This window comes from Rhinoderma darwinii, chromosome 3 (genome assembly GCF_050947455.1).
Source record: "Rhinoderma darwinii isolate aRhiDar2 chromosome 3, aRhiDar2.hap1, whole genome shotgun sequence".
NCBI lineage: Eukaryota > Metazoa > Chordata > Amphibia > Anura > Rhinodermatidae > Rhinoderma > Rhinoderma darwinii.
In genome coordinates this window covers 115,810,796-115,836,553 of record NC_134689.1, presented here as the reverse complement: position 1 = coordinate 115,836,553, position 25,758 = coordinate 115,810,796, and the positions used below count along the sequence as shown (strand labels likewise).

The window sequence follows — 25,758 nt, the reverse complement described above, 5'->3', positions numbered from 1 at the left end:
CAGATGCATAGTGACAGGAGAGACTTGTGTTACAGCATTACCAGTTAGTCATTTGGTTCAGCTCCTACATTCATCAGCCCCACACCCACATTAACCCTGCCTTCAGAGAATCACAGCATGGAAGATATATATGTGGCATGGAAGGCTGTTGTATTAGAGTACTAACAGTTAGAGGCCTAATGCACACAACCGTATTTTTGTCCACCCGTAAATACTGAAGTAAATATGGATCCTTGGTCACACGTAGTCGACCCGTATTTACGGGCACGTTTTTGGCTGCAAAATTGCACTGCACTAAATCGGCAGCCCTTCTCTCTATCAGTGCAGGATAGAGAGACGGGACAGCCCTTTCCGTAATAAAAGTAAAAGAAATTCATACTTACCCGGCCGTTGTCTTGGTGACGCGTCCCTTTCTTGACATCCAGTCCGACCTCCCTGGATGACACGGCAGTCCATGTGACCGCTGCAGCCTGTGATTGGCTGCAGCGGTCACATGGGCTGAAACGTCATCCCGGGAGGCCGGACTGGAGGAAGAAGCAGGGAGTTCTGGGTAAGTATGAACATTTTTTTTTTTTTTTTACAGCTTTATCTATATTGTGATCGGAAGTCACTGTCCAGGGTGCTGAAACAGTTACTGCCGATCGTTTAACTCATTCAGCACCCTGGACAGTGACTATTTACTGACGTCGCCTAGCAACGCTCCCGTAATTCCGGGTGCACACACGTAGTCACCCGTAATTACGGGAGCCCCATAGACTTCTATGGGCTGCCCGTGCCGTAATTACGGCCTGAAATAGGACATGTTCTATCTTTTTCAACGGCACGGGCACCTTCCCGTAAGCATACAGGGAGGTACCCGTGGCCAATAGAAGTCTATGGGCCCGTAATTACGGGAGTTTTTACGGTCGTGTGCATGGGGCCTTAGGCTGGGTTCCCACGACCTATTTTCAGACGTAATGGAGGCGTTTTACGCCTCGAATTACGTCTGAAAAAACGTCTCCAATACGTCGGCAAACATCTACCCATTACTTTCAATGGGCTTTACGATGTACTGTGCCGACGAGCTGTCATTTTACGCGTCGCTGTCAAAAGACGGCTCGTAAAATTACAGCTTCGTCAAAAGAAGTGCAGGACACTTCTTGGGACGTTTTTGGAGCCGTTTTCTCTTAGGGTATGTTCACACGGCCTATTTACGGACGTAATTCGGGCGTTTTGGCCCCGAATTACGTCTGAAAATAGCGCCTCAATAGCGCTGACAAACATCTGCCCATTGAAAGCAATGGGCAGACGTTTGTCTGTTCACACGAGGCGTATATTTACGCGCCGCTGTCAAATGACGGCGCGTAACTAGACGCCCGCGTCAAAGAAGTGACCTGTCACTTCTTTGGCCGTAATTGGAGCCGCTATTCATTGACTCCAATGAATAGCAGCGCTAATTACGGCCGTAATTGACGCGGCGTTCAAGCGCCTGCACATGCCGGTACGGCTGAAATTACGGGGATGTTTTCAGGCTGAAACATCCCCGTAATTTCAGCCGTTACGGAGCCCCGCCGTGTGAACATACCCTTAGACTCCAATGAAAACAGCTCCAAAAACGTCCGTAGAAAACGCTGCGAAAAACGCGAGTTGCTCAAAAAATGTCTGAAAATCAGGGGCTGTTTTCCCTTGAAAACAGCTCCGTTTTTTGTTAAGCGTGTGAACATACCCTTAGGGTAAGGCCACACAGTGCAGTCACGGTGTGTTTATGTTGCGTTTTTGAACTGCAGCAAGTAATTTTTAAATAGAAGTCAATGGTGACATTTTTGTTATGGGCAGACTGCTGCTATTATATTACAATGTGTTTTTTGTGCAATTGAACGCATCTTCATAATGTCTGACCCCATGCGGTTAATGACCGCGCTGCCAAAATTGTTGCTGAACTGCTTGCTTTTTTGCTAAGGCTGGGTTCACACGACCTATTTTCAGGCGTAAACGAGGCGTTTTATGCCTCGAATTACGCCTGAAAATACGGCTCAAATACGTCGGCAAACATCTGCCCATTCATTTCAATGGGTTTGCCGGCGACCTGTAATTTTACGCATCGCGGTCAAAAGACGGCGCGTAAAATAACAGCGTCATCAAAGAAGTACAGGACACTTCTTGGGACGTAATTTGAGCCGTTTTTCATTGACTTCAATGAAGAACAGCTCCAAATTACGGCTGTAATTGACGCCTCGCAAAACGCGAGTACGAGCAATTACGTCTGAAATGCAGGAGCTGTTTTCTCCTGAAACCAGCTCCGTAACTTCAGCCGTAATTGTCGTTATCGTGTGCACATACCCTAACAATTCTGCAATGCCTTGTAATGAACTATATACAGGAAGCCCCTAACAACTTCAACACAGGTGAAAACTATGTCCATCAATTATTTCCTTTAAAAACGCAACAGAACGGCAGCATTACAAAGACAAAGACCGCATGCGGTTTCCAAATGCAACAAAACTGCGTCAACGACGCACCGTGTGGACTTGCCCTTAGTCATTTAGTAGAACGCCTATTTCCGTCAGTCCTACAGCCACATTCACCCTGTTTTCAGGGATTCACAGCATGAAAACTATGGACTTGGCAATGAAGACTGATGTATTTGAGCATTATTAGTTAGTCGTTTCACACAGCTCCTGTTTGCATCAGTCCTTCAGTCACATTAACCCTGCATTCAGGGAATCAGAACATGGAGGACATACAGCTGGCATGAAAGACTGCTGTATTTGAGTACTACAAGTTAGCCATTCAGTGTCGCTCTTATTTCATGGCATTTATACAAAATATAACTTACGGAAACCTTGTTAAAATTTATTATGAACGCTAAGCCAGTTTGCGAAAAAGTCACAATTTGCGCAAAAGCTTAAATTTTTGTGCAAATATCTTGCACTTTTTGCATTTTTAGGTCGGTCCCGACACTTTTTTTTTTTTTTTTTTAAAGTAGGCGGTGCTAATCGGAATGGGCTTGGACATGTGCATCCCAAAAAAAACCACTATATTTTACGCCAGAATACGACAATGATAGCGAAAATCTACCACAGCTCATAGTTGGCATATGTACAGCCATATATGCACTAAATGTATTATGTTTAAGTCTGCAATCAGTGAGCATACAGATGTAATTAGATATTTCACATGACAAATACAGTAAGTTTTTTTTATCCGGATCTATGTATCAGCATTGGTTACTCTCAACACTCACGTGTTGCAGATTAGTCACCTTCTCTGATAGCACTATATTTCTAAAACCCTGCTGTATTGTTCTATGTCACGGAAGCAAACGTCACAGGAGCTTTCAAACTGTTACCACTTCTCACTTGGTAAAGAATCAAACATGAAAATAGCTAAATATAAGGCTGGGATAACACAGAGCCAAAGTTGCATAGGAGTCGCATGAAAATCAACGTTATAACGTGAGAAATTATTTCCAAAGTACTAAAGAAGCAAACCACGTTGGATTTCCTGCAATAGTCGTTATGTTTAATGTAACAATAATAATAGAATAATAAAAGCCGCATTGCTACTATAACTTTTCTGTGTATGCCCAGCCTTCCTTGGAATAGTGCTCCCACCTTTTTAATTCAATGATGAAAAAAAACAAAAAACTGTAGTGTCAAAAGTGTATGTTCCATATCTCCTAAACAAGACAAAATTAAAATTATGTTTACAAAAAAATACTCTCAAAAAAGACCCCTCTGCACTAGAACTACTGTGTTTTTATCATCTTAGGTGGGTTTCACATGGCCATAATATGAAGGAAAAAAAATAAAAAATCATGACAGCAGCCCCGATGATTGCCATTGGTCCGCTTCCTAGCACCTTCAGCAGTCAGCTGTTATCCACATGGCAAGTTCCCGTTGGTCATTCATGCCGCTGCAGGGGAAACGTTGTATTGCGTGTTGGCCATTCAAATGAATAGCCGACTATGTAATACATGGATGGATCGGATTTCTCTGACGGGGTGGCTCCCCGCTTTGACTCAGAGGGCCCTGATGGGGGAACACCACCTCTACTGTCTATATGTCCTAATTGTCTCTTCTCATGAAGATAACCCCTTTAAGTTGATCATACACAAGATAAAGGTCGGCCAAAATCCCCAACTTTGATAGTTTCCTCCAATTATAAACCGTTGAAGGGGTAAACCCCTTTGGATATTCCCTTCTTGATAGAGGGGTCCCTTGACCATAAGCGGATCACAAAGTGTCCGCCTCGCTGGGATCACTTGCGATCAGCTGTAATCTGTGGAGAAACCGGTCAGTAAGTGTTCAATTTCCCTGCAGCGCCAACACAGGGTAAATTAAGAATTACACAGTGCTCATTTAAATCAATGGGTTGTCTGTGCAATGCAGGATAGGTTCTCCAGAACGAGATGCAGTTGCCAACCGCTCTCCACTCGGGCAATAAGAGGAAGATCTTGAATATAGGACCCACTCTATTAACTCTGAATTCCCCAAGACTGGGTTCACACTGTTTTTTTGTTTTGTTTGAGTAACTCTCATTGAGAGACATGGGAGCTTATCTACCAAACAACAAAAACGCAGTGTGAAACTAGCCTAATAGGGAATATGGAAGTGAGTTTTGTAAACTGGATACCTTTCATTGGCCACATCTGATAGAAGTAAAAATAGACCCAATAAAGTCATAAGCATATCCAACAGTTTCCAACCCAAAAACGACATGGATGTTGCAAATTTAACCTTGAGAGAGACTCGTGAAAACTGTCTAACATAAAATGTATTTCTTAAACTTCTCTGAAAAAAGGAAAAGTATTGTAATTGGTTAGTATGGGTGGCTTTATGTTAAATAGTTTTGATTAATGATACCCATTGTGTTTAATGTACCTGTTAATGTTTGAGAGGATTACACATTAGTCCATACCTTTCCATTGATTCCTACTGCAGACATTTTCAATCAAGTTAGAAACTGTACAAGATGCATGTGACTTTTTCCATAGGGAATAGTAGAAGACGCATACCACTATAATAGAGTTGAATGAAATTTTAAGTAGACGTGTAGGACTAGGCCAAAGGAAATCTTTCCCTTCATCGAGATCTGCCGAATGCCATTCTAAAAATTCTGTCAGAGGCTGTTTGTCCACATTCACTGTTACTAGATACAGCTGTAGCCATATGTTGCGAAGGAGCATCTGACATAATTTTTTTAATGTCGTGTACTAAAAAGTGATGCAAAGAAAAAAACTTATCCTTAAGTTCCCTTAATGAACTGCTTTCTAGAAGTCAGCAGAATTCTGATTTTTTGCTTTAAGCTGGCCACGTGATAAAAGTTGTTAAAACCCCACCCATTGTATAGGGAGCTCCCGACTGTCCCCTGAAGGCAGAAGTCAGGACTAAAAGTCCTATTACACGGCCCGATATGGGCCTTAAAAAAAGAGCACTGATCAACGAGACTCCTTGTATATCAGAGCTTGTTTGCTCCTTTCACAAGGAGCAATGCCTGGTTATGTATGGCGACGAGCAATCATCACTAGGATCGTTCGTCCCCATACATTTCCAGCAATAATATTTATTGCTGCATAACGAGCAGATCAGCGGATGAATGAGCATTGGCAATGACCGGGGACAAGCGTTCATATAAACGCTCATTTGCCCGATCATTGAGACGTGTAAAAGGGCCTTAAGAGGGATTAGTCATGTTAGATTTTATGATCCAATGCACCCATGAGAGATAAGCCGCTGCCAGAAGTGACTTTTTCAGCTCTTTCCATTGAAATATACATGCACGGTTGGCTGAACAGAGTTCCTTGCTAATATTAGAACTATTGTGTAAATGACAATACAGATTAGTAGCATGTTTGTTTTCCAGTAGATAAAAGCGGGATCATATCTTTTGACTTGTGCTCACAAACTAAACTCATTCAGTAAAACATTACCTCCACCATCAGGGCAATCTCCCACAATCCACTGCCGACCCAGGTTTCTGGTGAATAAATTAGGACTGTATAAAAGTTAGTCTGGCACTGAGAGCAGGAGAAAATTCATGCAAGTGTTCCGGTGTTTATATATAAACGCATAGACAGGAAACAGAACCTGCTGACAATTCACAGACTGGAATTAAAAGTAGTCATCTGGACAGGATCCCTTGGTTTCAATCACTGGTCAGGTGGCGGAGTAGAAGATTTGAAATCTGTTTGGGTACACAGCTTGTATACGCTGTATAAAGTACAATACATTGTGGCCTGAAATGGCACCGGTCACGTGGAAAACCCACTAATCATTTATTTTATGTCTAATCATAACAGGTATGAGGGCGTGTGGTATATTGCAGCATGTAGGTTGCCACAGTTTCCTTGCCAGAGCCATAATATGTCCGTGTCCGAGTCCAACACACAGAGAACTGCACAGCATTTACTAAAGTGGACAACGCAGCAATAGTCCGTACGGAATATATATATTTTTTATTTAAATGCAGTTGTCCTTTTGTTATAATATGTAGAATACTACAAAATGTTTTCATGTTTGTTAGGCTCTGTTGTTTACATCAGTGTTTGGCAGACCCCAGTGATTGATTCGTCGCATGACGAACACCAACCGCACCGACGGACCCCATTGACTAGAATGGTCCTTTGGGTTTTCGTCATGTCGTCTATTGTTTTCCAGAACAAAATAGCGCAGAATCCTGCACTATTTATTCTGTCATTTTTGCTTGAATCTACGATGGATTGACCATGTGAACACAGCCTTATTCTACTGGAGTTCAGCTTCTGGTCTATTGCACTACCTACTCAATACAATAGGGACATAAAAATAGACCAAATCTAGTTTTAAAGCTTTGTTTGGAGGGTTTTCTTTTTTTCAGCAGCAAGAAAAGAGAAAAGGTAATAGGTGGTTTTAAAGATGCAGAATGGATGGCACCACATCAGCAGGTTGCGTGTCAATCACACCTTATAAAAATGAATGGAACTTACCATGGTCATGCAAAAATAGCTCAAATTTGTAATTCTTTTTCTCAAGGGAAAAATGTTGCATAAAAATTACATTGTGCGTCCAGCTCGTCGACAGAAATCATTGTGTAGCTCAGGTCTGCGAATACAAGGCAATAATAAAAAGTGAATGAGACTTTGGTTTAAGTTTTTTATTATTCCCTCTCTAAAGAATTTGACCTTTTCATGATGCATCCGATTGAAAACACCACTATCCAAATATTCTCTTACTTAGGCTAGATTCATACAAGCGGGGGGAAACTCGGACGTGAAAAACTTGGTTTTTCACGTCTGAGGTGCCCCCGTGCGGGTCCCATTTTCACGGATCCCCATAGACTTGAGCCTAAGGATGGATCCTCGAAGACGGAAGATAATAGGACATGTTCTATTCTTCAACGGACCCTTCACACGGGTCCATCACACGGACTTATTCAACGCAGACCACAGTAATCAATCACAGACCAAAGTTCTCCTGAAACGGGCTATTGGCATTTCTGAATATCATACATAAATATTGTTGTAATAAGTCAGAAGGTAAAATACATAGCAATTGACATGGGAGACGTTCAGCTTTGATTATGTAGTGTTAGGTGGTTTGTGACACCCCACTAATACCATAATAACTTGTCCATACAATTTTCCATTGTAGTGATTCACGTCCACTGATGAGTTAAAATAGTCATAGTGAAAAACGCTGCGCAGAAAAAGGGCCACAGATCACAATGTTTGCTCATTCCTATGTGAAATCTTCAATACAAAAAATAAAAACGGATAACTTCCAGTTATTCCAAGCAAATTTAAAATAATATTATCATCCCCAAACCCCAGATCCAATAAGAAAGCCGTCAGGCACAGACATCCGGCAGCAGAGCAGAGGATACGAGGTACCATGAAGTCCAGTGTAAAATGCATAATGCCATGGCAAATAGTCACATAATTGTGCCGTGTTACAATTCCCTAAAGTTCAGTCTTCAGTTTGTGCAGTAGGTCTTGCTGGTCTATTTTCTCATTGATCTCAAACCAGCGATTGAAAGCCAATAGAGCCACATTTTTTGCTGCGACTGCGATCATCTCCACCGAGCTAGCAGCCCACTCTGCACCACTGAGGTAATAGAGACCATCATGAAGTATAATGGGAGGCAATGGCTTAGAAGAACCGGCAGTAGCATAGCTCGGAAAGGCTTGCCACTCAATTACTTGAACAGAGTAGTAAGACTTGAACAGGGTCTTTAGTTCCTTTCTGTCTAGAGGTCTTTGAGATAGAACTCGCCACACCGCAGCCTCCTGCGGAGGCTTGCGGCGAAAGCCAACTGATACATTTACCGGACACAGACTTTCCAGGCTATGGAATATGGCATCCGGGGTGTCCACAGAGAGGATACTAGCAAAAGGAAAAAGTTTGGGATCTGTGAATCCAAAATAGGAGGAATTGAGATAGCCATGGACAATAGAAGAAACGACCCGATGGTAAGAACCCATAGGCTCAGGAAGGGGCTGGAGGTTCAGAAACGAGATGGGGTATCCAGCTTTGTGCAAAGGGGCAGCCACTATCACCAAATCATAGTAGTCTGAACCAAGGGTTCCCTCTTGCTCATACTGAACTTCATACAGGTGCTTCTTCTCTGTAAAGGAATCAGACAGAATAAAAGGAGCAGTGAAAAGTGAAGCAAGAATAGGCACGTACAGCGTCTGCGTTTCCCAACTTCCCCAATTACATACAATATGCTACCACTACATTATACTGATGTAGTCCTGTTTGCCAATAGTTTTAAATAAAATGAAAGGGGTTGTATCTCACGACAAATAACGCAACATATGGAGTGTACAGTACAAAATCAAGCAATTCAATGATTGTGCAAGGTTGAGGCTCCCTCTAGTGGAGAATATAACGCATTTCCGAACACTAATGTCTGTCCTGAACATATGCAATCTAGAAGACTTGAAAAGTTGCAGCAGTCACGGATACCGTTAAAATGTCTCTTGTGAAGTATGTCCACGTGACCTTGAGTTTTGAACCAGGCCTTGATTGTAACTGTACATATATGAGTGTTTCAACATCCATGCCCTTTTACACAGGCCAAATAAATCGGGGGAACGGAATGACACAGCAATTAGGTGGCTGGTCGCATCTTTTACGCGACAGTAAAATTCAACGTCGCCGGCAGCACATCTCCCAGTGTAAACGGGGGAGGTGCTTCTGACAATGATGCAAATTCTATGGGCACCAACGATCTTGTTCGTCCCCATAAACTACAGTGATTGCTCCATGTAAATGCAACTAAAAGAGCGTCGATCAGTGTGCTATGTTTTTGATCTGGGGCTCGATTGCCGGCAGAACTCTGCCAGTATAAAGATCCTTAGGCGTGATTCTTTAAGCATGTTTACTGAGCACCTCACAATGTAACTACGATCAGTCTATGAAGTAATGGATATTATGTGGCCCTGGACCATGTGGCGGCTTCTTTACTATTATACTTGTTTGTCATCAGGGCCAGAATAAAAAATTATCCCTGGCTGATAAATGACAGCAGCCCACACATGCACTTACTACATACAAGCATATATATACACCCATTTATAATTTACACATATATACGCAAACTAACTACATATGTGGAGACACACATACATGTATCAATAGTAAACTTACTGCATATGTGCAGACATACACAAATACACATTTACCAAGTACACTTATGCATTCACGACATAGGAGACTTTCCGCAATTCTTTTGAATGTGTGTATTTCTGGCTCATGGTCTCTGGACACACACTACTATACAGCTCTAAACATTAGAATTGGTGGTGCACACTTATGTCCCTTTAGCAGCGCCGTATTCCACCCTAGGCACTGGAGGTTTAGTGGTAGGCAGCGGGCACATACACACAAAAAAGAAAAATCTATAGCAAATGATGGCGGATGAAAAGGGAACAATCTGATATCTAGCACGTTGAGGGGGCATACCAATCAACCATAACATTAAAACCACCTGCCTAATATTGTGTATGCCCCCCTTGTGCCGCCAAAACACTTATGAACAGTTGAGGAATTGACTCCACAAGACCTCAGAGGGTGTCTTGTGATATCTGGCACCAAAACGTTAGCAGCTGATCTTTTGTGTCCGGTGTGCTATGAGGTGAGGCCGCCATGGATCTGACTTGTTTTTTTCAGCATATCCCACAAATGCTCGATGGGATTGAGATGGGGGGAACTGGTAAAGTCAAGACAAAACCTTGAACTCTGTCATGTTCCTTAAACCATTCTGGACACATTTATGAAGTGTGGCAGGGTGCATTATACTGATGAAAGGGGCCAAGGCCATTAGGGAACTCGATTGCCATGAAGGGGTGTATGTGGTCTGCAACAATGTTTAGGTAGGTAGTACATGTAAAAGTAAGTGATGCACACGCATCCGGCTGTCCACAGGACATAAAAGAGAACATAATTCATCAAACCAGGCTACCTTGTTCCATTGCAATATGGTCAAGCTCTGATGTTCAAAAGCTTATTATAGGCGATTTCGGCGGTGGATTAGGGTCAGCATGGGCACTCGGACCGGAATGTGGCTATGCAGACTCAAATGCTGAAGCCTGTGATGCACTGTTTGTTCTGACACCTTCCTATCATAGCCAGCCTTATCTTTTTCAGCAATTTGTGCCACAGTAGCTTCTGTGGGATTGGATCAGGCGGACAGGCCTTCGCTTTCCACATGCATAAATGAGCCCTGAGCACCCATGATCCTGTCGCCGGTTAACTGGTGGTCATTCCTAAGACCACTTTTGGTAGGTACTAACCACTGCATACCGGGAATACCCCACAAGGCCTGCCATTTTGGGGTGCTCTTACCCAGTTGTCTAGCATAACAATTTGGCCCTTGTCAAAGTCACTCAGAGCCTTACGCTTGCCCAGTTTTACTGCTTCCAACACATCAACTTAAAAAACTAACGGTTCACTTGCTGCCTAATATAGACAGACACCTTGATAATGAGATAGTTCATCAAATAAAACAAGAATGTTTTTTGTTTCAGGACGCTGCCACTAGTCATTGGTAACTGTAAGTAAACTGGCTGCAAAGCCATAGGGTTTATTAAAAACATATACAAGCTGTGCGGAAACATGTTTCGACATCGAACTGATGTCTTCATCAGGCAGGTTGTAGGGCTCTTTGTGCATGGCACTATTACATAGCTACCAACCGTCCCGGATCCGACGGGACAGCCCTGTATTTTTGCCGCTGTCCCGTCGTCCCGGGAGGTCTGAATAATGTCCCGCTGAGTCACAGACTCCGGCTCTGTGGACAGCCATACCCCCCTCCAACCTAGTAAGGTCAACGTAAAGCAAATTAAATTTGCTTATGTTGACCCTACTCAATGCAGGCAGGTCACGAATCATGGTCTGACTCTTGAACTGCCTGCACCCAGCGTGAGTACGCCACTCAGACGCTCGGCGCAACAGCCTTCTGTTTGCCCCAAGTGAGGGAGCAGGACGCGCGTTCCCCATTTATAAGTGGCACTGAGAGTAAAGAAAAGTGTGACAATTGAAGTAAAAACAGTGCCTGGGGACATTTATTTTAGGATTTTAGAAACGCCAACGTCTCCAGGCACCGACTTCTTAAATATAAAAAGGCCAAGTGGATCATGCCCCATATGGAGTTAAAGGTGTTTTCTCAAAAACATGTATCCCTAATCCACAGGATAGGCATTGACCCCTAGTCTTTATGTAAGTTATTCACTGTATGACTAATAAAGATTGTCGTTCAATTAAACTATTATATATATTCACCGTCTGAAAGAACGATTAAAAGAACACTTTATTAATTGATTGTATAAAACATGGCTCAAAAAGGCCAATTTATCCAGAAACAGGCAAAAGCAAGTGGTCAGCGAGGAAAAGGCGTCAAGGGGTGATAGTACGTATATTACACCCAGAGACCGCTATCCCTAATTGTATTATAGATATTCACTGAACCCCTGCCATAAAATTCAACTAATCCTACGCGTTTCAGTATCACCAAGCAGCGTGATACGTCATCAGGGATTTATAGAAACATTCATTAAAAAGCCGGATAGCACTGTTTTTGTGCTGATTAAGCCTCCTGGCGCGTGTACGACTCGGATGTAATGGCCGCACACGCGCCGGAGGAACTATGGACCTTTAAAGTTTTGAGCCGGCCTCTCCTATGTCGTCATACTGGCAAGCCGCCAATTCGCATCAACCACGTCAAGCCTGACGTGCCAGAGGCGGCGAGCCTCCATTCTGACAACCAATGAGAATGCCCGGACCACGGCGCGTCCCTAGTAACCCTGGGGAGCTAAACGCGGCTCCATGTATACAGCCCGATAAAACACAGATCATAGCCGATCCTGCAGAAACAGTATTAGACACTGCTTCTCCCAGATACAAGCAGTCACTAGATTAGGTAGGACGGGACCAATGAATACTACTAATAGAAAGTATCGGAGTTTGTTGTGATTACACATGTTGCCTAGGCAACGGCGACCAGAGACGCTGCCACCCCTCTCTGTATCCCTTCACGTCCAGGAACATCAGAGATCGCATTGTATAACCATGCAATCCACGTCGGGAACAAGGTCCAGAGCCGCCTATGTGAGACACAATGTAAAAAGCTTGACAATAGATACTTGGAGGAATAATTAAAGGAAGCAGGAGTATGATATTTGCTCATTCAGCCCATGTGGGTTAACCCCTTAATGACCGGGCCATTTTGCACGTTAATGACCAAGGATTATTTTTTGTTTTTTCACGGTCGCGTTCCAAGAGTCGTAACTCTTTTTTTATTCCGTCGACATAGCCGTATAAGGGCTTGTTTTTTCCGGGACGAGTTGTATTTTGTAATTGTACCATTTTTAGATGCTTATAATATATTGATTAACTTTTATTAACTTTATTTTAGGAGAGAATTGAAAATAAGCAGCTATTCCAGCATTGATTTTCACGTTATAAATTTACGCCGTTTACTATGCAGCGTAAATAACATGTTAACTTTATTCTATGGGTCGGCACGATTACGGGGATACCAAATATGTAAAGGTTTTATATGTTTTTTCTACGTTTGCACAATAAAAACCCTTTTAGAAAAAAATTACTTGTTTTTGCATCGCCGCGTTCCAAGAGCCGTCATTTTTTTATTTTTCCGTCGATGTGGCCGTACGTGGGCTTGATTTTTGCGGGACAATGTGTAGTTTTCATTAGTACTATTTTGGGGTACATAGGACTTATAGATTAACTTTTATTTTATTTTTTATGGGGGGAATGGGAGAAAAGAGAGAATTTTGCCGTTGTTTTTTGCGTTTTCTTTGGACGCCGTTCATCCGGCGGTTTAATTAATGTGTTCATTTTATTGGTCAAGTTGTTACGATCGCGGGGATACCATATATGTGTATGTGTGATTTGTTTTGACCGTTTTATTAAATAAAACCACTTTTTGGGGCAAAAAAGTAGTTTTATTTGACTTTGACTGTAATTTTTTTTATTTTTTTTTTCACAAACTTTATTTAACTGTTTACATTTTTTTTTTTAGTCCCACCAGGGGACTTCACTATGCGATGTGCCGATCGCATATATAATGCTTTGGTATACTTCGTATACCAAAGCATTATTGCCTGTCAGTGTAAAACTGACAGGCAACCTGTTAGGTCATGCCTCTGGCATCGCCTAACAGGCAGATGCTAAAGACAGACCTGGGGGTCTTTGTTAGACCCCCGGCTGTCATGGAAACCCGACGGCGACCCGCGATTTGTTTGCGGGGGCGCCGATCGGGAGATAGAGGGAGTTCCCCCTTCTGTCAAACACATTAAATGCCGCTGTCACTATTGACAGCGGCATTTAATGGGTTAAACTGCCGGAATCTGCGCGCGCTTCGATTCCGGCAGTTGCAGCAGGAGCCAGGCTGTGTATAACAGCCGTGCTCCTGCCGCTGATCGCGTGGGTAAACTGTCAGTACCCGCGCGATCACAGGAGACGGATATATCCGTCCTCCTGCGCGAACTAGCAGCTGCTGAGGACGGATATATCCGTCCTTCGGCGTTAAGGGGTTAACAGTCTGCATCCTAAAAATCCATTCCGCCTCCTTTTGTAAAATCTTTTTATCCAGGTTACCGCCTCTCAGTAGCGGTTTGACATGTTCAATTCCTTGAAATTCAAAGGACCCTAGCGTCTCCTTTATGACATGCCCACACATGGCGTGACACCGGGGTGTCATCTTTCCTCCTGATAACTCCTACGTGATCACGAATCCTTCTTCTAAATTCCCTACTCGTTTTACCAACGTATTGCATGGGACATCTACATGTGATGAGGTAAACAATCCTGGACCCTCAGGGCCCAGATACAATTGAATAATAAAGGCTGCAGGCTACGTTAGGCCTGCAGCCTAGAAGGCGCTGAGAAGACTCCCTGCGCAGGCCGGCGTGATGACGTCACTGCATCACACCGGTCTACGCATGCGTCCCACCCGGAGTCTATACCTCGCTCTGTCCGTGGCGGGAACGGGGCAAGGTAAGTAGAATTATTTTTTTTGGGGATGGGGGGCTGTGTGACACTATATACAAGGGGTGGGGGGAGCTGTGTGGCACTATATACAGGGGGGGAGGGAGCTTCGTGACACTATATACAGGGGGGGGGGGGAGAGCTTCGTGACACTATATACAGGGGGAGGGATCTTCGTGACACTATATACAAGGGGGGGGAGCTTCGTGACACTATATACAGGGGGAGGGATCTTCGTGACACTATATACAGGGGGAGGGATCTTCGTGACACTATATACAGGGGGAGGGATCTTCGTGACACTATATACAGGGGGAGGGATCTTCGTGACACTATATACAGGGGGAGGGATCTTCGTGACACTATATACAGGGGGAGGGATCTTCGTGACACTATATACAGGGGGAGGGATCTTCGTGACACTATATACAGGGGGAGGGATCTTCGTGACACTATATACAGGGGGAGGGATCTTCGTGACACTATATACAGGGGGAGGGATCTTCGTGACACTATATACAGGGGAGGGATCTTCGTGACACTATATACAGGGGGAGGGATCTTCGTGACACTATATACAGGGGGAGGGATCTTCGTGACACTATATACAGGGGGAGGGATCTTCGTGACACTATATACAGGGGGAGGGATCTTCGTGACACTATATACAGGGGGAGGGATCTTCGTGACACTATATACAGGGGGAGGGATCTTCGTGACACTATATACAGGGGGAGGGAGCTTCGTGACACTATATACAGGGGGAGGGAGCTTCGTGACACTATATACAGGGGGAGGGAGCTTCGTGACACTATATACAGGGGGAGGGAGCTTCGTGACACTATATACAGGGGGAGGGAGCTTCGTGACACTATATACAGGGGGAGGGAGCTTCGTGACACTATATACAGGGGGAGGGAGCTTCGTGACACTATATACAGGGGGAGGGAGCTTCGTGACACTATATACAGGGGGAGGGAGCTTCGTGACACTATATACAGGGGGAGGGAGCTTCGTGACACTATATACAGGGGGAGGGAGCTTCGTGACACTATATACAGGGGGAGGGAGCTTCGTGACACTATATACAGGGGGAGGGAGCTTCGTGACACTATATACAGGGGGAGGGAGCTTCGTGACACTATATACAGGGGGAGGGAGCTTCGTGACACTATATACAGGGGGAGGGAGCTTCGTGACACTATATACAGGGGGAGGGAGCTTCGTGACACTATATACAGGGGGAGGGAGCTTCGTGACACTATATACAGGGGGAGGGAGCTTCGTGACACTATATACAGGGGGAGGGAGCTTCGTGACACTATATACAGGGGGAGGGAGCTTCGTGACACTATATACAGGGGGAGGGAGCTTCGTGACACTATATACAGGGGGAGGGAGCTGTGTGACACTATATACAGGGGGAGGGGGCTGTGTGTCACTATATACAGGGGGAGGGGGCTGTGTGTCACTATATACAGGGGGAGGGGGCTGTGTGTCACTATATACAAAGGGAGGGGGCTGTGTGTCACTATATACAAGGGGAGGAGGGAGCTGTGTGACACTATAAACAAGGGGAGGGAGCTGTGTGACACTATAAACAAAGGGAGGGGGAGCTGTGTGGCACTATATACAAAGGGAGGGGGAGCTGGGTGGCACTATATACACAAGGGGGCTGGGTGGCACTATATATAAGAAGGGGGCTGCGTGGAATGATCTACAAAGGGGTAGCTATATGGCACAATATACAAGGGGAGGGCTGTGAGGCGCTATCTACAGGGGATGCTGTGGCGCTATATACAAGGGGGCAGAAAGGGGGTATTATTACTGGGGGGCACAGTTACTGATGGGGCACTCTTATTGCGTCGAGCACGGAGGGATCATTATTACCATCTGAGGTACTGTGGATTACGAGTTTGTTTAGAGGATGGGGTATAGGTGTGGAGGGTGCTGGAAAGGCGAGAAACCAAAATGTCTGTGTGTCAAATTCTGCAGAGACGAGTTGCGGCTGGAATAAGTCGTCACAGTGGTCTGGGCCGCATGGAGAAGAAAAGGGAAAGTGAACGACTCTGATCAGAGGAAACATCACCTGTATGTCACTAGATATAAATGCGCTGTAATCACTTATATGGTATGTAGAGCTCCGGTGTCTAACTGACATCTACCATTATATGGGGGGTAATATTATATGGTCGTTATGTGGTGGTAATATTATATGGTTGTTATGTGGTGGTAATATTGGTCTTTGTATAGTGTTTTTTATTCAGTAACTGTATGGGGTATTATTCAGTCACTATGTGGTTATGGTGTGGTGGGATTATTCAGTAACAGTATGGGGGTATTATTCAGTCACTATGTGGTTATGGTGTGGCGGTATTATTCAGTAACAGTATGGTGGTATTATTCAGTCACTATGTGGTTATGGTGTGGTGGTATTATTCAGTAACAGTATGGTGGTATTATTCAGTCACTATGTGGTTATGATGTGGCAGTATTATACAGTAACAGTATGGGGGTATTATTCAGTAACAGTATGGGGGTATCATTCAGTCACTACGTGGTTATGGTGTGGAGGTTGTATGCAGTAACAATATGGGGGTATTATTTCACTATGTGGTTATGGTGTGGTGGTATTATACAGTAACATTGTTTGAATTATTTATGTTTGGTACTTGTGTTTGAAACTAGTGATAAAATGTGCAATATAGATTTGTATAGTTTTATATGCGCCCGGGCGTGGTTAGGTTATGGTGGCCCATGCACATTCTTTTCACAGGGGCCCTCTGCAGTCTGTGTTCACCTCTGGACAGATCATAAAGACATGCCACATATTGTAATTGTCAGGGTCCATGTACTGGGACCCCCACCCCCACCCCGATCCCCAGCACTACTTCACAGGTGTTATCTTCTCTATGACATGTCAGAAGTTGTTTAAATGATAACTGTAGCTCCAATGTGTGCGGTAAGAACCGGTCATTACAGGGGCAGACATACCATATACAGTGTAACCTCTTTTAGACCGAACTCACAAAATTGCATTGAAAAGTGTTCTTCTAGGGAAGTGGTCTTCTTAAAGAAGATAGGCAGTATGCATAGTGTATGTATCCGCGGTCTTCTCAGTTAGGTGGTCCTTTGAAGAGGTTTCACTAACTGTGCAGCTGCACAAGGGCTCTGCAAGCAAGGGGGTGGGGCACTGCTATTTTAAAAATATAATAGTGGTTCCTGCTGTCTATTAGATCACATATAAGGGACTAAGCTACTTCTTATCTATGTCTCACGATAACTGATGGAGTGGTACAGCGTGATTAATTTTCTAGAGAGACATAAATGAGGTGGACTATGGCCAGCATCCAATTAGCAGTTGGAATTTATGGAGCCCATATACAGTTCTTGCACAAGTACCCTCTGTTGTTCGTGTCTGTCCTGGGTAAGCTACTGTGACATCACAAGAGTGTTTCAGTCCGGTAAGCTACAATGACATCACAACTGCTTCTCTCATGGTGAGCTGCAGGGACATCACCAGCGGGTTTCTGTGAGGTAAGCGGTTGTGACATTACAAGTGGCTTTTAGATAGCTGTGATGTCACAGCATGTAAACTAACGTTAAGAAACTGTGATATCATAAGAGTCTCAGTCAGATAAGTAGCCATGAAATCACAACTCTAAGGCTACATTCACACGAACGTGGCCAACCACAGACGTGAAAGACAACAGTTTTTCACGTCTGAGATGCACCCGTGCGGGGCACGTTATCACGCATCCCCCCCATAGACTAGTCTATGAAGGGATGCTTTTAGTGCAAAAAAAAAAAAAATAGTCCCATTTTTTTCACGGACCCTTCACACGCTCCGTTGAAACAACGGTTGTGTGATTGGCCCCATGAGTTATACATCTCTTTATTTGACAGGCATTTCATGCTATGGTCATGTTAGTGAAAAACATACCCGTGTTGTGTATAGACACTGCCGTCACCCTTGCATGGATCACATTAGCTTTTGTCAACTTCAGCAAACCAGAACAAACCAGCTTATTGCCACCTTCTACAGACCACATATTTCCTTGGGCTCCTGCCAAAGACATGGCACCTAATTACAAAGAAAAGCAAACAAGAGATTATTAACGCTTAAACTTTAAAAGTGTCAGCAATACACACTGGACGCACTAGCAGAAATAATACAAATAAAATAAAGGGTGTGTTGTCAAAATAACTCATTTGCAGCAAACCAATTATTTGTATTTCTGCAGTTCTCAACAGATCTGGGTTGGTGTTTCTATTGCTCTCCACCGTCTTAGGAGCAGACCAACGAAAATACCAGACGAGTCAAATCCGTTGCACCCGACGGAACCCATTGACTTTAATGGGTTCCATCAGGTTTTTTGCCATGGTGTCCGTCGTTTTACCAGACAAAATAAGGGGGCCCCTAACGGAGCATCCAACGCAGCAGTAACCAAAGCCTCTAAAATGCAATGGAGCTGGCCAGATGTGGCAACTATTGAACAGGTATGGACAGATTCCAGGAGCCAGGTGGCCAATGCACCTTCAAATTTGCTATTAGAGGGTAAACTTTAGGCTTTTTTCCTATTGAGGTCTATAAACATTCTTATTATTTGGCTACGAAGATTCAAATTGGCTCTTGGTGTTATCCATCTAGGATTATGTCCACCCCACATTAAGAACATATGCATCCATGAGAGATATATCTGCAGAAGTTTTGAGTGTAAACAGCTCAGTACAGCAGTGGTTCTAAATAGTAAATTCCATATATTAGAGGATCACAGTAAAACGGGGGAAGGTTGTATGAAGGGATGCAGGTAGGTAAAGTGCCTAAGAATAGCGTAGGGTCTTCAGCTGTTAGTACTGTGGCCACTAACATTTTCAGCATGAAAACCTGCATTTAAGATAGACTGGAATAAAATCACTCTGGCAACTGTATAGAAGATGGACCGGAATATGCTGCTTAGATTCACATTCCAAAACTTGAGAAAGGAATGATAAGAGCCTCAATAATGATCACTACATTTTAACAACCTTCTCAGCAAGTTTTAATTTTTGTGCAATATAAGGTGTATTTTCTTTGCTACCCTGGGATTACCAAGGAACACACCCCGTGGCGAGGAAAACTTGTGTGTAACGTGACGTCCATATAAATCCCACATATACCTAAACCCTAGCCCACTTACGGTATAATAGGAGCATAATGCCAAGTGGACAAAATATTGCAAGTAAGTTGCCGTGTGGGGTAGTGATCATTTCCAATTAAAAAGAAAACGATTTAAAAAGAACAAACAACTATTTTGCGAATGCTTTCACTATTCAAATTTGTTACTAGTACCACTTACAGTATATTATTATCAGTAAAATGTATTGTTAAAAAAGAAAATATTCACATTCACTTATTAGGCAGCTGTGGATATTAGATATAGTGCAGCCAGAAATGTTGTGTCTAACCGGTGTATTTTTTCCCCTTTCCTCTGCTGCTTTCTACTGTATAAATGTACATTCCTTCCTGGTGGGACATATTTATTGAAGACTCACCAACTAATGCTGGAATTGATACGGATTGTCCATAGCTGGCTTTCATTACAGCACTGATGACATCATCAATGAATCGTTGTTGCACTCCAATACCTTGTAGAGATTCCCCAACTGACCTCTGCGTCATATTTACAAAGTGATCCCCACCCAGTGAACGAAGGAGCCCTTCAATTGTTGAGAAAGCGTATTCTTGAGCTTGATATTTATACACCCTGTAAAAGAAAAAAACATAAAATTATTTTCTATGCCAGGACCATTAGAAGTAAGTAAAAAGTAGTGAAAAGATGCAGGGACATAATCACCAGGGACATCTGAATGATCAGGCAGATTACTAGAGACAATCTAGCCTAGACATGCAGAATGATGTTAGGGCATAAATTACCACAGGACCATGGGGTTCCCTGGAACTCAGCCAAATGTTCCCTTGCAGAAAGCATCATTTTAAGGGCAGGCAATGGAAGGTTGGTGTTTAGATGATGCAAAGAAGCTTGGCATTGGAATAACAAGACATTGAACAAGTTTCTATGCCCTCACATTGACTATTGCGCGTGTTGTAGGAATACCAAATATGTGTACATTAATAGCTGTAAAGAAGACATAAGATATCCCAGCCTATCTGGGTCTATAAGAGTGAACATCAATCTAAGTATTCTGAACCATTAGAAAAAAGTAAAAAAGACAAAAGATTATGATTGATTAGTTTTCATGTACACATTAGACTAAGGGTATGTTCACACGACAGCGTCCGTAACGGCTGAAATTACGGGGATGTTTTCAGGAGAAAACATCCCCGTAATTTCAGCCGTAACGGCATGTGCAGGCGCTTGAATGCCGCGTCCATTACGGACGTAATTGGCGCTGCTTTTCATTGGAGTCAATGAATAACGGCTCCAATTACGCCCCAAGAAGTGACAGGTCACTTCTTTGACGCGGGCGTCTATTTACGCGCCGTCATTTGACAGCGGCGCGTAAATATACGCCTCGTGTGAACAGACAAACGTCAGCCCATTGCTTTCAAAGGGCAGATGTTTGTCAACGCTATCGCGGCGCATTTTTCGGATGTAATTCGGGGCAAAAATGCCCGAATTACGTCCGTAATTAGTGTGTGTGAACATACCCTAATGGTCGTCAGATCCCATTGTCTATCTACTGCGTATCGGGGCCTCCCGACCATCCCTCCTTTCCCAACGGCAGATGTAGTTGAAACTGAGTATCAAGCATATTGGATTTCAATATTCAGCCTCAAATGTTAAACTAAAAAGGTGCCCATTAGACTTTAGATAGCTATTGTTTCCGACTCCCCCATAAACATGCACTCTCAGCTCAGTGGAGTGTGCATGTGTTAGGAAGTGGGGGAAAAGGGCTTATCCATACGTAACGGAATTGCTGCGTATATTTTCCGTCCAGAATTGCAGACGGAAAATACACAGTGGAATACAGTAGCAGCATAGTGGTTGAGATTTAACAAATTTGTCCAGGTGTATACACTACATGTAGGTCAAAAAACATGATGCCAACAGGTCCTAATGTGTATTGACTCCTTAACTCATCTCTAAGAAGGCAAAAATGCATAGATCACTGCAATTACAAGTTGATCCTACCAAATGAACTCAATAGATTTTAGACACATCAATATAAATTATTTCATAAAAGACTAACCTCATAAATTTTTCCATGACTTCCTCCACCCACATCTGCAGTCTCAAGAAACTGATCCCATAGTGCCACCAAAGCCGGAAAAGATTTAAGAGATACCAGTCTGTCTCCTCCAGAACCAAATGCTCTCCATTGAAGATAGCACTCTTGCCCACCACCTCTTTACGATGCTTTAGCCCTTATGAGGGAGGTAAAAGAACAGTAAAGCTGGCCATACAAATGTGTCACCAATTTGGCCAGTCTTCTGAAACTCATCACTATCGAAACGCGTTTTGTTAAAGAAAACTACCAGCAGGGAGACGATAGGCAACATCTATAAAAGTAGTTGCAGGAACAGTTTTGCTGTGAAGCTTCTGTGTGCATCAAATGTATTAAACTGTCGCCACATGTTCAATGGCACAAAAACCGGTTGGACAGCCATGGATCCCCCATTGCGCCCCTATTGACTTCAATGGGAAAGTCTATGATGCGAAACGGATTAAAGTAGTGCATGCTACGATTTTTTTTCACACGACCATTGATCCGTGTTGAAAAAAACTGATGTGTCAATAGCCTCATTGACTAGAATGGGTCCGTGTAAAATACACTCGCCTGAATAAGCCCTTAGACCACAAGTTCATTTGCAAAGAGTTGTTGAAGTGATATTTCATTTTTTTTGCAACATGTTCGGCTACAGTGAACAAGCCTTAGTATTAAATGTACCTACCTCTCAGCGACAATATAAATAAATAATTGAAGGTCTCGTTACATTTTCTAAAATGTTTCAAAGTGGATCTCCCATCAGACTATGCTGCCCTATTTAAGGTCCGCTCTCCTAGTAGCCAAAAGGGCACATACCAATAGTGTGCAGTTTGTCTAATTTAAGCGTTGATAGAATACACCAGATTTATAGTTAGGAGTCCGGTGTATTTATTAAGGGAGCGCTCTCACTCCCCTCCTACCCCCGACCCCCTAGGTAGTGATTGTTGGTTGGCTGATGTGTATCTGCATACACAGCAGCTTGTCAAATGCGGGGGAATGCTTTACTCATTAAAACACTGGACTCCTAACTATATCTTATATAGGGCCACAGTGTGAAGAAAGGTCAGTAGCATAATCTGATGAGAGATTGATTTTAAAGGATTACTTCAATTTTAAAAAGTGATAGCATATCTATTTGATCAGTGGGGGACTGACCTCTGGGATTCCCACTGATCCAGAGAATGAACGGGGCGCAGCGCTGATAATGCGATCCGTCTCCTTCTAAAGTTTCCCTGTACAGCGGTGTTCTTAGACACCCACTGTGAAGGGAACTGTGGCTTTCACTTTAATAGGGCCGGCTGCAGTTACCTACACATCTGGGCGGTCTTCATTCTCAGGATCAGTGGGAGTCCCGGAGGTCGGTCCCCCACTGATCATAAGGTGACGGCATGTCTTAGCGATATGACTTTATAAAATGGGAATAACCCTTTAATGACAAAAAAAATTGTTACCACAAAAGACCCTTTTGATACATGTGCCTTATTATCTGTCCAGCTGGTCCCCTACACTAGCTCCTGTATCGTACCAGAAAGGTAAAAATGCACCGGCTGAATAATACCGCTACATCGCTTGGGACCAATTGTGGTCTGCCCCTAAATAGTGCAGGGGCAGAAGAACAGGTTGTGCATCACAATATAACACTATCACTTTTGCACTACAGAAGGAGACCATGCTGGTGTCCACTAAAGAGTGGGCATCCAGTGTGGGTATTTCCTATAGCTGGCAAGAGAGAAATGTCGACCAACTCTCGGATTTTGGTGGGATTGGAAGATAATATAATGTGTATGAAGGACTCCATACTTTTCCCAACTGAAGAGTCGGGGCAAAGAGGAATCAGGTAGGTTTGATTTTTATCATGCCCAATCCTTTGTTCCAGGATATAAGCCAGTGCCAGAGGGGCATTCCGGTACCGGTGGCACAGTAATGGCGCCAAATTTAAAAAGTAAATATATAAAAAAATTTGTTTTAACATTCTGCAGCTTTAATCACAATAAGGTATAAGCGTATGCATACAAAGACTCACCCACAAGCTTGACAAAATCTTGCATGTGTAAGTTTAATGAGTGAATTGATGGGCTACCACATTCATACTGCTGGCTATTCACTGTTAGGGTGGCCAGTCGACCTCCAACACGGTCGGCCTCATAAACATCGATCTGCACTTGGGGTCCAAACTGCTGCTGAAGAAAGTATGTGACTGCTGAGCCCCCAATTCCAGCACCAATTACAGCTGCAAAACATAAAACAGAGTATGAGTATATATATATATATATATATATATATATATATCACAATATGAAACAATGTACATTACATCACGCTCCTCTGCAAAGGATGCATTGCTGCGATTTCTACAGATCATTTTATTACAAAATATTTGTGCGTTGTGTGAATGCTGTAACAAATACTAGGCGTCCACCATAAACAAATAGTTTATCACAGAGTACTGAATATGGACATTCCTTTGAATCACCTTTGCAACCATTTTTTTTATTGTCTCAGTGCATTTAAAGTGGAGCAACTCTACAAATAGTCTTCGTTAAAATCTACAAACATTTTGTATTTAAAGCTCCTATGCGTCTCCATGGTTACAGACTACAAACAAACCTTCTGTAGTCTAATAATGTAGTCATACTACCTTCTATCTGTCCCTAACTTATATTTGATAGGTCAGCCAGAATTAGGGTACAGACGGGTGGCAACAGGACTGCAGGATCAGACTACATTTTATAAAGACTATTTGCAAAGTTTCTTACATTTTTCATTTTAGATGCACTACAATAATAAAAATAAATCCTTTAAATAGATGGACATACCCTTTAAGGTTTTTATTACATACTTGCAGATTTGACCCCCAAGTAGTGGTCGCTTTGCAGAAGAGGCATAGTATGTTAACATATACGTATCCAGGCCGCTACAAGATCCTACATTGTATACAAAGGACTTTATAGTCCCATACGGGGAGGAGTATGTAAACAAGCAATGCTCCCATCCCCCATTACCCATGAAGGCAGTTGCCCAGTTTAGCTTCCTGGGAGAATATTATAATTTAATGCAAACTATCTGCACATTGAGTAGAATAACGTTACCCACCATGACAGTACGTGGCACAAAGGGTACAAACTATATTGGGGATTTGTCAGTCAAGCAATTTCCCAATATCTGAAAACCAGAGGTGCCCTTTAAGTGCAAATTAACCACATTTTCTGCTATAAATCAAATTTTTGGCTAAAAATCCTTAATTTTTATTTTATAAATATCAACCACATGTTTATAAATACGTTACAATCTGCTGTGGGTAGCCCGGTGCGATAACACGGTTGTTCACACATGCATGCTGAGGTGACACAAGGATGCACAGCTTGCATTGGTGTATGTGCTCCATGCAGGTGCACCCGCCTTGTGCACCTTTATTGACAGGCGCCTGTTACCTATTCTGCCAGGCGGGTCTGGAGGCCCCGTCTGCCCGGCGCACAGCTGGGTGACCACAGCAGTCAGCAGCAGAAGCGCAGCCATGCTGGAGATGCGAGGTGAATGGAGAACCTCGCTATTTACCATCTGTCCAATCAGAGACAAAACAGGGTGAGGTGACGCACACCGAAAGGAGGCTTGGAGCGCAAGCGGCTCAGCGCTTTACCAGAGCGCATGCGTAGAACTACATCTCTGGTACAGTTCTGCGCACTGGAGACCTGAGACGCAGTCTAGTGTTGTAATAGCGCTAACTGTACTGGACACATCCGTGAACTGAACTGAATTTGCTGAATATAAAAATCCACACCATAGGCTGTCAAATTGGGCCTAGAATATTTTTTAAGTGTCTGAGATTTTCTACCTGTCAATTAAACTGTTGTCTCCATAGCAACAGACTACACGCTGCCATCTTCTTCAGTGAATAGGGAATTACAGTCTGTGTTCTTTAGGAGAAAGTGATTTAAGGCTCTGTTCACATTTGCACTGGAGGCTCCATGGCAAATTCTGCCATATTTGACGGGAAGAATAGCGCTCCATGCACAGGTATTCTTCCTGTCATAACATTGGAAACCACTACTAACCCCATTATAAGTCAATAGGGTTC

General features: G+C 43.3%; 1 protein-coding gene and 1 long non-coding RNA gene across 3 annotated transcripts; both read right to left on the bottom strand.

Annotated features, from left to right (window-relative positions):
- Positions 1-3,479: 3,479 nt before the first annotated feature.
- LOC142749056 (uncharacterized) lies at positions 3,480-5,977 on the bottom strand. The gene is made up of 2 exons (XR_012882366.1): positions 5,912-5,977; positions 3,480-3,658 (listed from the first exon to the last, which is right to left on the bottom strand). It is a non-coding gene; the product is annotated as an uncharacterized LOC142749056 (long non-coding RNA).
- Positions 5,978-7,098: 1,121 nt separating this feature from the next.
- Positions 7,099-25,227, bottom strand: PCYOX1L (prenylcysteine oxidase 1 like). Of its 2 annotated transcripts, none has more exons than XM_075856598.1 (6): positions 25,115-25,227; positions 23,707-23,913; positions 21,666-21,840; positions 20,007-20,218; positions 18,415-18,555; positions 7,099-8,583 (listed from the first exon to the last, which is right to left on the bottom strand). In XM_075856598.1, the coding sequence occupies exons 1-6, from the start codon at positions 25,197-25,199 to the stop codon at positions 7,919-7,921; spliced, it is 1,485 nt and encodes a 494-aa protein (XP_075712713.1). In that variant the 5' UTR covers positions 25,200-25,227; the 3' UTR covers positions 7,099-7,918. The 2 variants fall into 2 exon arrangements, with proteins under 2 accessions (XP_075712713.1, XP_075712714.1); XM_075856599.1 differs by lacking the exon at positions 25,115-25,227 and adding an exon at positions 24,970-25,066.
- Between the last annotated feature and the right edge of the window lie 531 nt (positions 25,228-25,758).